The sequence below is a fragment of the Medicago sativa genome, chromosome 5 (assembly GCF_051527215.1).
Source record: "Medicago sativa cultivar Bolivia chromosome 5, Bolivia_mono, whole genome shotgun sequence".
Taxonomy (NCBI): domain Eukaryota; kingdom Viridiplantae; phylum Streptophyta; class Magnoliopsida; order Fabales; family Fabaceae; genus Medicago; species Medicago sativa.
This window is the reverse complement of record NC_140753.1, coordinates 4,524,968-4,539,749: the sequence shown is the minus strand read 5'-3', so window position 1 is coordinate 4,539,749 and position 14,782 is coordinate 4,524,968. Positions and strand designations below refer to the sequence as shown.

At 33.8% G+C, this 14,782-nt stretch overlaps 1 protein-coding gene across 1 annotated transcript; it reads right to left on the bottom strand.

Annotated features, from left to right (window-relative positions):
- Positions 1 to 11,425: 11,425 nt before the first annotated feature.
- CCMH (cytochrome c biogenesis protein family) lies at positions 11,426 to 14,297 on the bottom strand. The gene is made up of 4 exons (XM_085712678.1): positions 14,127 to 14,297; positions 13,265 to 13,414; positions 12,010 to 12,141; positions 11,426 to 11,903 (listed from the first exon to the last, which is right to left on the bottom strand). Exons 2-4 carry the CDS (start codon positions 13,406 to 13,408, stop codon positions 11,685 to 11,687), a joined length of 495 nt encoding a protein of 164 aa, XP_085568804.1. The 5' UTR covers positions 13,409 to 13,414; positions 14,127 to 14,297; the 3' UTR covers positions 11,426 to 11,684.
- Positions 14,298 to 14,782: the final 485 nt, after the last annotated feature.

Sequence of the window (14,782 nt, the reverse complement as noted above, 5' to 3'; positions counted from 1 at the left end):
GTTGATTCACCTTGGGAAACACTATTAGGATTGAGTCTCTTGGTTACGGGAAGAGGCTGGGATTTGGGTAGAATTAGGCGGGAGACTTATTCTTGTAACCCATTGAAATCTCTTTTGTAACGTTACTCATCATATAGTGGAACGGAGGGCTGCTCTCTCCCCCAGACTAGGTCAATTTGGACCGAACTGGGTAAACAGATTCTTTTGTGTTCTCTCTGCTTTTCTCTCGCTGTTTTTCTACTTTTGCTTGTTTAATTGCAATTCACTTTGATATTGGTTGCTTAATTATCCCTTGCTCCACACATCAAGTTGTTATTGGTGTGAGTTTTTCATCGAATTCGCAACAATTGGCGCCCACCGTGGGGCAAAGGTCAAAGGATAATCAAGTACCATGGGTTCGAAGTGGGATATTGAGAAGTTTACCGGAGATAACGATTTTGGGTTATGGAAGGTAAAGATGGAAGCGGTGTTGATACAGCAAAAGTGTGAGAAAGCTTTGAAGGGTGAAGGTTCGTTACCGGTCACCATGACACGAGCGGAGAAGACCGAGATGGTGGACAAGGCCAGGAGTGCCATTGTCTTGTGCCTCGGAGATAAAGTTTTGAGAGAAGTAGCAAAGGAACCAACCGCGGCATCGATGTGGGCAAAGTTGGAATCTTTGTATATGACAAAGTCTTTGGCTCATCGGCAATTCCTAAAGCAACAACTCTACTCATTCAAGATGGTGGAGTCAAAGGCCATCATGGAGCAACTTACGGAGTTCAACAAAATCCTTGATGACTTGGAGAATATTGAGGTGAATCTTGAGGATGAAGATAAAGCTATACTCTTGTTGTGTGCTCTACCTAGATCTTTTGAATCGTTTAAAGATACCATGCTCTATGGAAAAGAAGGCACTGTTACCTTGGAAGAAGTTCAAGCAGCTTTGAGAACCAAGGAGTTGACTAAGTCGAAGGACTTGAGAGTTGATGAAAACGGGGAAGGCCTAAGTGTTTCAAGAGGGAATGGTGGAGGTAGAGGTAACCGGGGAAAGAGTAGTAACAAGACAAAGTTTAAATGCTTTAAGTGTAACAAGATGGGTCACTTCAAGAAGGATTGTCCGGAGATTGGTAATTCCGTACAAATTGTCTCTGAGGGTTATGAGGATGCAGGTGCTTTGATGGTGTGCTGTTTAGAGGATGAAGGTGATGTTTCTCACCTTGGGGGTGATGCCTAGTGGAGCGGTGATCGTCTGGAGAGACGTTAAACACTCAACATCAGCCTGGAGAGGCGGTGGTAAGAATACTCATGATCTACCGGTTGAGGTGGAGGTTCAAGGAAGACATAGTGGGATGTACTCATTTGCTAGTTGAGAGGTTGGAAGCTCAGCTTTAGGTGGAGTTGAACACACCGGGAGTGGTACGACTATGGAGGACCTTGGGTGCTATGCTCTAGTGGTGAGCAAGGGTTTTCTTCATGAAGACGGAAGGCATTCCGGAGGTTGAAGAATGTATAGCACGGCTTGTGGAATTACCCTAAAAGTCCAAGGGTGATTGGATGCAAGGTGATCTTCAAGGAAGCGGGAGATGTCTCGTATTGAAGAGGTATGGTGTAGTCTTGTAGAACTACCTGAAATTCCTAGTGTAGTTTGGATACAAGGATCTTCGAGAAGGCGGAAGACATTCCGATGGCTGAAGAGGTTAAGGTGTGTACTTGTGGGACTACCTAAAATTCCTTGAGTAGTTTGGACACAAGGATCTTCAAAGGGGCGGAAGGCATTCCGATGATTGAAGAGATTAAGGTGTAAACTTGTGGAGCTACTTGGTGTAGTGGGAAGCAAGGGAAAGAGCAGCAAGGTGTTGATGTTAAATGGGCATCATCACTAATTTGGAGTCAAGGTGGAGATTGTTGTGAAAGTGACTCAAAATTGGAGTTTGGAGGCCAAAATTGGTGTTTGCTGAAAGTACAAATCGGTGGCCGATTTTGGCTGCCTTTTGGGAGGCTTTCTGTTCGGGAAAAATCGGTGGCCGATTTGGAAAATCGGTGGCCGATTTCGCGTGCTGTTATTTTTCAGAAACGTATTTTTGGGCCAGATTTGTTACAATTTTATGGGAGTTTCTTTTACTATAAATATAGGCCTTGTATCAGACTATTTTGAGAGATAGAGGGGGCTGAAACAAGGGTTTAGAAATCAAACTGGGGTTTGTATAGAGTTTGTCTCTTGGCAACAAACTAGGGTTTGAAGGTTGATTCACCTTGGGAAACACTATTAGGATTGAGTCTCTTGGTTACGGGAAGAGGCTGGGATTTGGGTAGAATTAGGCGGGAGACTTATTCTTGTAACCCATTGAAATCTCTTTTGTAACGTTACTCATCATATAGTGGAACGGAGGGCTGCTCTCTCCCCCAGACTAGGTCAATTTGGACCGAACTGGGTAAACAGATTCTTTTGTGTTCTCTCTGCTTTTCTCTCGCTGTTTTTCTACTTTTGCTTGTTTAATTGCAATTCACTTTGATATTGGTTGCTTAATTATCCCTTGCTCCACACATCAAGTTGTTATTGGTGTGAGTTTTTCATCGAATTCGCAACATGTATGATATAAGATTTTTTTTTGGTAATTTGAATAAAGCAACTGTCATAGTAATTTCCCTATATATTATGTTAATTTGTATGTATTTGGTCCGGTGCTAACTGCTAATAGCTATGTTGCACATGGTTCATCTATTTTTCTGGACATATCTCTCTTAACATTGCTATATTTAAGAAAAAGACAAGTTTTATATTGTATTATAGAAATTCTAGATAATATTTTTTTACAAATAGTATAAATAGGGGTTATCTCTTCATGGTACAATGAAGATTTTAAAAAACAAAATTGAAAAGTGTTGTGAAAGTGACTCAAAATTGGAGTTTGGAGGCCAAAATTGATGTTTGCTGAAAGTACAAATCGAGGCCCGAATGGCAAAATTGGGGCCCGATTTTGGCTGTCTTTGGGAGCAGTTTGGTGCTGGAAAAATCGGCGCCCGAATGGTAAAAATCGGGGCCCGATTTTGCGTGCTGTTATTTTTCAGAAACGTATTTTTTTGGCCATATTTGGTACAATTTTATGGGAGTTACTTTTACTATAAATATAGACATTGTATCAGTGTAAACCTTGAGATAGAGGGGGCTGAAACAAGGGTTTAGAAAGGCAACAACAAAACTAGGGTTTGTATAGAGTTTGTCTCTTTGGAACAAATATTAGGTTTTGAGGGTTGATTCACCTTGGGAAACACTATTAGGATTGAGTCTTGGTTACGGGAAGAGGCTGGGTTTTGGGTAGAATTAGGCGGGAGACTTATTCTTGTAACCCATTGAAATCTCTTTGTAACGTTACTCGTCATATAGTGGAACGGAGGGCTGCTCTCTCCCCCAAACTAGGTCAATTTGGACCGAACTGGGTCAACAAATTCTTTTGTGTTCTCTCTTCCTTTTCTCTCACTGTTGTTTTCTACTTTTGGCTTGTGATTATAATTGTTCCATACACTTTGATTTTGGTTGCTTAATTATCCCTTGCTCCACACATCAAGTTGTTATTGGTGTGAGTTTTTCATCGAATTCGCAACAAAAAGAAATAAATTATGGGAAAGGTTAAAGAATGTCTTTGGAGTATTGGTTAAGAGGGCAAAAATAACAAATATTGCATTGGGAAGTAGTGAAAATTGATGAATTTAACTTTTTAAAAGTTAAAATATTGTTGAATCCAATGAAAACCTACTATTTTTTGTTTCCTTAACAAGTCACTACAAGAAAATCAGCAATTTGCGACACCTCGTTTGCGACCCCTACCTTATAACTGTTGAGGAACAGTCGCAAAAGTCAGTTGCGACCCCAACATCCGCGACTGTTGAGGAACAGTCGCAGTTGTACATTTGCGACCCTTCTAACAGTCGCAATCATTCATTTTAAAAGTCGTAAAATACAAATTTTCTTGTAGTGTGTGTATTTAGGGCACTTGTTATCATAACCCATAAATTATTAGTAGTATTGTTATTGAATACTATTTTACATCGGTTTTTAGGGACATAAGCTTGGTCTCTCGAAGTTATAATATCAAACTCTAATTGATGACACCTCATGGACTAAAATTCATTCTTTTTAGAAGAGTGTTAGGAATACTCTCTTTTCAATATTCACTTCATTGTTGGGTGAAATCAATGTAAGTCTTACACTTTAAAAATGGGTCATACATAAAGTGACGAAACTCATACAGATTTCATAAAAAAAAAAAATTAAAAAAAATAAATGCTTCAAAGAGAGTGTTAAGTGAATATTCAAGAGAGAGTGTTTATAGCACTCATATTCTTTTTATATTTGAGTTTGAGTCTCTACCAACGTAGTTTCAATATCTTCATAACTTATTTGATATTTGATTTCAAGAAAAACAAATTGCCATTTTGGCTTAATTGCTTTTTTGGTCTCTATTTTATCAAATTCACGAAAACAGTCTCCTTATTTAAAAAAATTTCCCCTAAAAAAAACTTTTTGAGTATTTGTTGAGGGTGGAGTTCAAAGAAAAAAAATTAAAGTTGTATTGAAAATGTAAAGTGACATTCATTTTGAAACAAATTTTTTTAGCTAAAGTAACACTCATTGTGAAACGGATAGAGTATTTCTCAAGAATTACTTTCAATTTTCTTAAACGATCGGTCTTTTTTGCCAAAGCTCATTACCATTTTAGTCCAGTCACCGAATTAAGTTTCTCTTTCACACACGATTAATGAAGGGTAACTTATAAAGTAAGTTATACTATAAAATCAACAAAATTATGTAGTTTGTGTCTTTTTTAAAGTGAAGGACTGACGGAGTAATACATGATGTGTAATTTGTTTTACTAATATATTATGTGTTTTAATTTGTGTAAAATTCTTTTTTAAAAAAATTACGCACTTCACATGCACATAAGTCATTAAGTAGTGAATTCTTCTCATTGGTGTTGTCTCCTTCGTTGCATTAGTAGTAAATTCTTTTCAATATATCAATAGTGGTAATGTACTATTAATGTGTATAAGCTAAGCACAGGAAATTAAGTACGTTTACGTGAATGACACAAATTCTTCTTCTTAGCTCTACTATTACATTTAGTAAAAAAAAGGCTCTTTTTTTTAGTAAAAAAAAGCTCTATTATTACATTGTTCAGTTAAAAAAAAGCTGTGTTCCATTAAGTTCAGGAACGTACTCCACGTTCACATTAAGAAATTTAATTGGAGCATGTGTACATTAAGAAATTTTACTGAAAATACATGTACAGTTGAATTATATACTTCGTGACAATTCATTTGGCAAGAGTTCACATCTTTATTCTTTTTTGTGATAAAGTCAATACAGCAACCCAAAAATTAAAACACAAGTTACATTATTTGCGTGTAGAACAAGACATTAATTGCATAGAGAGTATACTTGAAAGAAAGACAAATTTTACAATTTTTAGGAGATAAAATTGTCGTTGATACCAATAGGATTAAGTCTGATATAAGGGATTAGTCTCTCACAATTCAACAAATTTAGTGACAATAGTACGTAAATATGAAGAAAAAGAACGCGATATCATTAATGGGAGAAAATGAAATTCAAAATAGTAAAGTAAAATAGTAAAAACCAAGTTACAGTGAATGATTCTCCTTGAAAAAATAAATGAGTAAATAAGCATTACCCCCTGAAATTGTAAATTTCATCAATTACCCTCCGTGACATTAACAAAACTTCAATTACCCCCTGAAATTGCACAACGTTAATCAATTTACCCCCTGCGTCAAATTCTTCTCTTAATCAACATGACATTTTGCAAATACCCCCCAAAGTTTTGCACTTATGTGCAAAATGCCCCCGAACTTGAAAATTTATATATTTTTTCTCATTCTTACTTGCTTGAGTAATCAATATGAAAATAATATTGAAACCAAAAATCATTAATGGTAGAGTTGTGTTTATATATATATACATGATCAATGAACCAATGTTCATTAAATTTTGTCTGATTTACATACTTCTTTGCTACATAGATTTTCAGAAATCTTTTCAATGCAATATCCAAACTTGCTGCAAGTTTGTTCACTTTAGGCTTCATGCATGCTCTCTAAATATGTACATAGAATCAATGGACAAAAGCCAAATTTTGATTAATGGGCAAAAAAGAATTCAACCACTATGCAGGACCACAAACATATTTTATGGTTGGACATGTATGAGAAATTTTAACTTGCACAATGTGTTGGTGTATTTGTGTTCTTGTGTTCCATGATCACAACAATCACCACATAGAAAAGATTTCCATCCTTTTAGCAATGGGAATAAAAGTGTTCAAGTAAAACTAAAAGTGAATAACAAGTATTTATTTTTTCTGCAAGTAAATATGTGCAACAAATTTTACAAATTGGAGGGAAGATGCGTGAACGGGGGCATTTTGAGTCAAGGATAAAAAAAAAATATATAAATTTTTAAGTTTGGGGGGCATTTTGCACATAAGTGCAAAACTTCACGGGGTATTTGCAAAATGTCATGCTCACTAACAGAAGAATTTGACGGAGGGGGTAAATTGATTAACGTTGTGCAATTTCAGGGGGGTAATTGACGTTTTGTTAATTTCAGGGGGGTAATTGACGAAACTTACAATTTCAAGGGGGTAATTGCCTATTTACTCAAAAAAAATTACAATGACTCTCATTTGTTGAATAAGTGTTTCTAAAAGAGTTGATGAGCCTTTTAGTCCAAATAGAAAAGCACACGGTTCTAATTTTTAGGCATGTGTTATTAATTAATTTATTTATTTAATTATTTATTTTGGGGGTGGGGGTTGATATTAAAGTTTAAATACATGCTTTATATCTATAAATATATCATAATTTAAGGACTAAAAAGTTTCCGAGAAGTGAACCCTACACCAACTGACTCAAATTACATTCATCATCCTTTGATTTAATTTTAAACAAGCAGCTACTCCCCCGGTCATATTTATAAGTAAAAATGCATTTTTTTAGATTCATTCAATTTTTAATGTATTTGGTCATTATATAGGTCAAATACATTATGTATTCAATGAACTTAAAAGTTTCATTTTTGCTTATAAATGTAACCGGAGGGAGTATGTCTCTAGAAAAGTAACATCACGATCTCTTCAAGAATAAAATTAATTGGAAAGTTCATTTTTGCTTATAAATGTAACTGGAGGGAGTATGTCTCTAGGAAAGTAACATCACGATCTCTTCAAGAATAAAATTAATTGGATTTAGTAAAAATATTAACACATATAGAATAAAATTAACTTTTACGAATTTGTGTTATTTCTGTTAAGGTATTTCTGTTACATAAAATATTAGGAATTTAATGAAAAAGTTAAGTAAAATATTTAATAGATAAGATTAAAAGTTTGTTGAGATATTTATGCCAAATTAAATATTCGTTTTGAAAAATAATAAAAATATAGCGAACAAACGTGGCAGTGACACGTGACATAATAAACCTTACTATATATACACACACACACACACACTATTGATTGATATTGATTGATTGATTGATGGATGATTTATAGTTGAAGGGTATCGTATGTAATTTATTGAGATATTTCTGTTACATAAAATATTAGGAATTCAATAAAAAAGTTAAGTAAAATATTTAATAGATAAGATCAAAAGTCTGTTGAGATATTTATGCCAAATCAAATATTGGTTTTAAAAAATAGAAAAATAATAAAAATATTGCGAATAAACGTGAAAGTGACATGTTGCATAAAAAACTTTACTTTATATATATACTATGGATACTATTGATTTGTTGAGATATTTTTGTTACATAAAATATTAGGAATTCAATAAAAAAAGTTAAGTAAAATATTTAATAGATAAGATCAAAAGTTTGTTGAGATATTTATGCCAAATTAAATATTGGTTTTGAAAAATTAGAAAAATAATAAAAATATTGCGAAGAAACGTGGAAGTGACATGTGACATGAAAAACCTTACTTTATATATATACTATTGATTAACTTTGCATCCAAAAAACAAATATGCGTTGAAAATTGTTATATCTATGTTTCATAATATTTGTTTTTATGTCATTTTTTAAAAAAACAAATAAATTGATTTCATAGTTATCCGGGAAGATTTGTTAGAATTGTGATGATCATTATCCGTAATTTTTTTTAACAAACTAATTAATTTCAAATTTATGCGTGGAAATTTGTTACAGTTGTGATGATCATTATCCATAATTAATTTGTTTTTTTAAAAAACAATTAAATTAAATTTTGTAAAATGGTCATTATGCACATTAAATCAAGGAGATTGTTTCAAAGAGATTTTTTTGTACTTCAACTTGTATATATTGTTAGTAGATATCGACTCACAAATGCTATGTTTGAGAGAATTAAGATTTGAAAATAAAGGGATTTTTGACATACGAATAATAAAATGCAATATATAAAATGCAATATATTGTAAAGGGATTGACATATGAATAATAAAATGTAATATATAATAGGTAACGGTGAAAAAATAACACGTGATAATCCATAGTAGACAAAATAAAACACTTCATAAAATGTATGACATCTGAAAATATTATAAAAGAAAGTTTGGTAATCCTATCAATAATTCAGGTATATATAACCAAGTTTACATGGAAATTAGGGTAGCCGAAAAAAATTATAAAATAGAAGGCATCAAAAGTGATCATTGATATGCTCATAGTTTCTAGAACAAACGTGCAGAATCAAATAAGTGTAGAAAATATTTTCTTCAAAAAAAAAAAAGGCAAGAGGACAAGAATGAAATTGGTGCGATGCATTTTTTTAGATGGAATTTGTTAGGTTAAATAATTGCTAACCTAATAAAGCAAATGAGTGGGAAAAAATTAGGTTAAATTGCTGCAGACGTAACAAAATTAATAAATAAGGATAACAATTTCGCCTTTTATCATTTGTGTACTTTTGATCCATTTGCATATGAATTTTCAAACATCAATTTTATAATTCAAATTAAAACTTTAGTGAAGAACCACAAATTTGAACACTAAGAGCTTATATTAAAATAAAATCATAGATTTCAATCTACATTCATATCGATCGAAAGGACGAAAATGACGTGGAAAAAAAAAAGATAAAAGACGAAATCGTTATTTTTTTTTTTGTGGTGGTCGGGGTTTGAACCCCGAATCTTGCATATTTTATGTATTGTCCCTACCAACTGAGTTAAGCTCACGAGGACACAAAATCGTTATTTGAAATTAAGTTATGGGCAACGAGAGAAATTTTGTCTAAAAACATAATCATAAAAATCTTTTTTAAAAAAGAAAATTTAAGGTGAGAGGATGTTAAGCCAAACAAGGCAGGAAACACATATTGACATTTATCTCTCTTCAAAAAAAACTAGCGGGGTTCAAACTCAGAATCTCTCAAATTTATTTAAGACTTGTCTTTTTACCACTAGATCAAGCCTTTGGAGTTGGATCCTTTTTTTTATAAGAAAACAAATTTAACTCATTTCATTCATCAAAGTAGTTATAATACAAGATGGAATGTAATTAAAAGTGTGGTGACTAGTATAAAACAATGCAGCTATAATTTACAAGTACTTGAAATGACGTTCATCACTAGCATGTTATCAAGTTTCATAAACACTTGAGTGAAACCCAAGTTCAAAAGCCACATTAGCACTTGCCTTAGATCTGCTAATTTTTCATATTGTTTGTGCATGTATGAACCCTGTTTTGTCATCCTAACACACATGTCAGCACTAAAACAATTTTATCTCTGAAAATCGCCACATCCGCATTGCACAAAAAAGTTGTAGGCATCGGTGTACTACTGAATGGAATGTTATTATTGCTTAAACTAGAACTATAATAATCATGAAGAATAAGGACTAACCTGAGGATTTTAAATTCTGTAATCCATAAGAACAAATCTATGATTATGCATGTTATGCTGCAACACGCAGAACTCAGGTTTTTCTTCAAATAAAAATTTGAAATGGTGCAAAAGCCAACAGGCAGCCCATCCAACTGGAATCAGCATTGCATTCCCTTGACATTTTCACCATGACTTCTCGAAGCAACAAATGGGAGCTTTGCCCGACCTTCACATTGGTACCGTGGTCTGCTTAAAATCCAAACATTCCTTACTGGACTTTTTCTTTCTGCGGTAGGAATGATATAGACACATGACAACTAGAAGCTGAAAATTCTAGCTTCACAAAATCACAGTAAAATGGCATGCTATACTTTGGTCTAACACTACAAACTGGACTCCACAATGCAAACTGGTGATCAAAGCTGTGATTATTAACATCCTCAATTATATCTGGTTCATCAGAAATCAAACCAGATTCCAAGATAAAAATTTTCTTTTGAAATCAGCTATTAATTCTATAATTGCTGAAGTTTCTCTGACAGGTAACAAGACCAATCTCACCTCAGCAGTTGACATGACTGAATTTGTCCTCTTGAAAGCTCTTAAAGTTAACATTCATCCCCCTAAGGTGCCTTTGATTAAGGAAGTTATCTGGAACCCTCCAATTCAAAACTGGATAAAGGTCAACACTGATGGTGCCCTAACCAAAAACCCCCTTAGAGCTTCTTGTGGGGGGGTGTTCAGAGATCATAACAGCTTGTTTTTGGGTGCTTTTGCTCAGAACCTAAACACAAACTCAGCCTTCAATGCAGAAATCCTTGGTGCAATCACTGCAATTGATATTGCTATTGAGAAGAACTGGACTAATTTGTGGCTTGAAACTGATTCAAAACTTGTCACTTTGGCTTTCAAAAACAAGGAGATGGTTCCTTGGTCCCTCAGGAACAGTTGGCTCAACTGTCTGGAAAACATTAAGCAAATGAATTTTTTGATCACTCATGTGTATAGAGAAGGGAACTCCTGTGCAGATAGTATGGCTAATGTTGGTTTAGCTCTATCTTCATTTGTTTGGTTCCCTTCACTCCCTGACTGCATTAGGAAAGACTATATTACTAATAGACTAGGCATGCCTAACTATAGGTTTGTTTATTTCTAAGAGGGTTTTGACCTAGTTCCCCCTCTCTTTTGTATCTACTCTTTTTGTTTATATATCATGATGTAATGCTTAAAGCATTACTTTTGCTTAAAAAAAAAAAAATAAATAACACTACAAAATCTAAACCAAATACATACATCTATTTCGGAGGCATATGATGCCCTTTTGCACAAATATCCATCTCACAATTCTACCTGACAAAAAACTAGGTCCGCGTCCATAATTTCAATGCATAGCTACCATGTCATAGGGGAGTCATAATAAAGAGTGTTGACGAGCATAATTTTATTTAGTTCTAGCACGTTATAGGGGTTATCTGTTGATTGCTTAAATGTAATGTCAGAATACAGAATCACAATGCCAGAAATCCTGGATATCAAGTCCAGGATACAGAGTTTAAGGATTGGCATGGAAATTAAGCAATGAAATCAACATTATTACACATATGAACTCATTGTTAGCATGTATATCTGCTCCACGCTTGGTGTTGACGCATAAAATTAAAATACCGGTCTTGGAAGTTTGTGGATTAACATCAAAGTGAAACCTAATATACATTCATAAACATATAAATTGAATACATTTGTTGTCCTTTAAAGCCACAAACTGAGTTGGCAGAGTTGCCTAAAAGGTAAATGCCACGATCGGAATAGTCAATCGGATCATTGACCTTGCAATCTCCTCCACCAGGTGGAAGTCTCAACTCCCTGTGACTTAAATCTCTGTGAAGCAGGCGGTGTAAGAACGTCAAGCATTGTTTCCTTCTCTCTTGGGGTCAATGGAACACCTCTGACAAGATTCAGAGCCATGATGTGAACATTAGTCTTTTGTTTATGCTTCTGGTAAGCCCACACTCCAACAGCTGCACCAGCAACTAAGAGCTATTCAAAAGCACATGTTTCTCAAATCAATACAAATATAAACTGCACTACAAAATAAATTACAAGTTCAAGTGAGAGTGCTTTCAATCCACCAGGAAAAATTTACCGGTGATAACCACAAAGCAGCTGTCTGCTTATCAAACTTGGGTTCATAGAATATGGACTCTCCAAAATCAGCTTCAAGCTTTGTGTAGATCTCCTTGTCACTTTTTCCAGAACGAATTTCATCACGGATTAACTGGAAAATTGTTCAAGTGTTTAGGGTTTACATAATACCAAAAAATCTCACTTTCAAACACCGTAATCAAAACTGGATCTGACACCGTAATCAAAACTAGAACCAGCGGTTTGACCGGGAACTGGACCTATGCCCTGTCCATTCGGGCCTGAAAACCACTATGCACTAAAACTTGGGAGAAAACGACAGTTGGGCTGGTTTCACATATTGGACCATTTTTTTAATAAAAATTGAAAACAACAACATTTTGCATTTTGGGTGAAGTGACACTTGCGATTGGAGGCCTCAACTAACCCAATACATGACAATGTGATTTGAATTTCAATACAGTACACTTCAATTTCATATCTCATTCTCCACCCTCTATATCTTAAATATTTCGATGTGGGATTCCTCCATGTGGCTCAATCGCTTGATGTGCATATACAAATTTTAAAGAGTCACAGCCTGGTCAAGTACATGCACCAGCAGTTTTCAAGTGTGTAAGAGACTTAAGAGTGAAATGATATCAGTGGAAGATAGAAATGATGAGTATGCTTATCAATTTGTAGTGAAGATTGGCAGTCATGTGTCAAAGGGTTTCTAACAGTTACAGCTCTTGCTTCTTCTACCAAGTTCTCATCCGATCGCTTTGATGAACAACTTTTCAAGGTATTGTTGTCTGTAGCTCTTGACTATTGTAATTTTTGTAGTATGCTGCTCCTAGGATTTGTTCTATGCTTTTGTGTTCCTTTTCCCAGTTTTATATGAATGCCAACATAAATTATTTTTTATATGTGGGTGGTGTTGGTGTGGTAACGTACTTTTTATCCTCTGGGGTTTACTTTTCCTTGATTTTTTTATTCCCTTCTCAGTTTTTGTTCTCTATTCCTAAAATTTTGTTTTACAGTCCTCAGAGATATATATATATATTCAAAAGGAGTTTAGGCGCTAGACATTATTTTTCAAGAATCTTACTAACAAACTCTACCCTGAGATTATTAACCTAGTTCCAAAAAATTAGCCATGACTTGAAACTTTTATTTTCTAGTGACCATGCAACAACTCCAAACAAGGCTCCTTTTATCAATTCAATTTTTAGAAACTGGTTAGGTGAATGAAGAGAATGTAAGAGTGGATGTACCTTCCTAAGAAGAATGGCAATGTCTGCTTGAGAATCTTCAATGGATTGACTCCCACAATCGGTGCATCTCACATTGTGACTGATGTCTCTAGCCCGGGCATCGACTATTAGTTTCTCTTTTACATCATCGTCCTTACTGGCCATTCAAACCTACCCAAACAACATGTATTAGTATTAGTATTACTATTACTGTTATATTATTCTCTTTTTTTTTGTAGACCAAGTGGCAAGAACCACCTGAAACTCACACACACACAGGGGTGGATCTAGACATTTGATGTTGGTGTGGCTAAAATTTTAAAGAAACCACAATAATAATTGTCATGGATGAAGAAACAGTGTTAGTAAAGAGAAATAAATAAAATTGTCAATTTATCATGAACCATAATTAAACCATTTAGTCTAGAAAAGCCTATTCACCGGACAACGAAAAAAAACATAATATTAAGTAACCATGCTAGAAAAGAAAACGAAAAACAAATTGTCATGAATCATGTCTCATGATCAAAGCATTTAGTCATTTTAAAATAAACCAGCATATCAAAATTCTAGAAAATCTAGCAACAGAGTTACAGAGGCCTTCTCTATACCCAATTCAAAACAAAATTTCCAACATTCCAAACTTTCTAACAAACAATTCATAACAAAAGCATCAACTTTATAAACATTCCAATTCGAACCCGGGTGAAGCTAAAAAAATACATTAAAACATAGAAAGAAAAACTAGTGGGTGGAAGGCGATGACAGGGTAAGTTTATTTTTTTCAGTTGGGCATTTCATCAAACAGCTACAAGTCAAAACTATGTCATGAACATAAAAACATAACATAAAATGAATCATGATGGTTGGCATAGAAACTCACTGATGAAGAAATAAGGAGAAACGGGAACGGGGATTGAGCTGTAGTGGAAACCAACAGGTTTGGGAGTGGTGATTTATAACGTTCTCATACAAAGAAGCTTGTTGGAATTGTCGAAATTTACCTCAAACAACAATTGAATTCAGTATGTTGTTGATTTAAAATGGAAAAGTTAAAGAAATTGAATCTGTATGGTCCATTTAATCGGATGGCTCTCTTTTTTTTGGTATTTTTAAAAATTATTGTTTTAGAAATTTACTCAAAAACTAGGTTATTTCAAACTCATTTGACATAAGTTAAAAATGATATTTTGGCATTTATTAACTTAAATATTCATGATTAGAGATTTTACATAGTAAAAATCACGTATTTTTTTCAATGTGACATCTTTTAAAAATGATTTTTATTAAAAATTATTTTAAATAGCTTTTTTTTAGAAATTTTTTCAAAATTTTAGTATCCATAAAAAATTATAGCAAAATGATAAAATACTTATAATTACATTTTAAGATAAACTATTCAAACGAATTTTTCATTCGAAACTTTTCGTAAAAATTTATTTATTAAAAAAATTGTAAAAAAAATATTACGCTATAAAAATTTATTTTAAAAAAATTAAATCAAACGGGCCTTTAGAGTACTCCTAAAACCATGAAAAT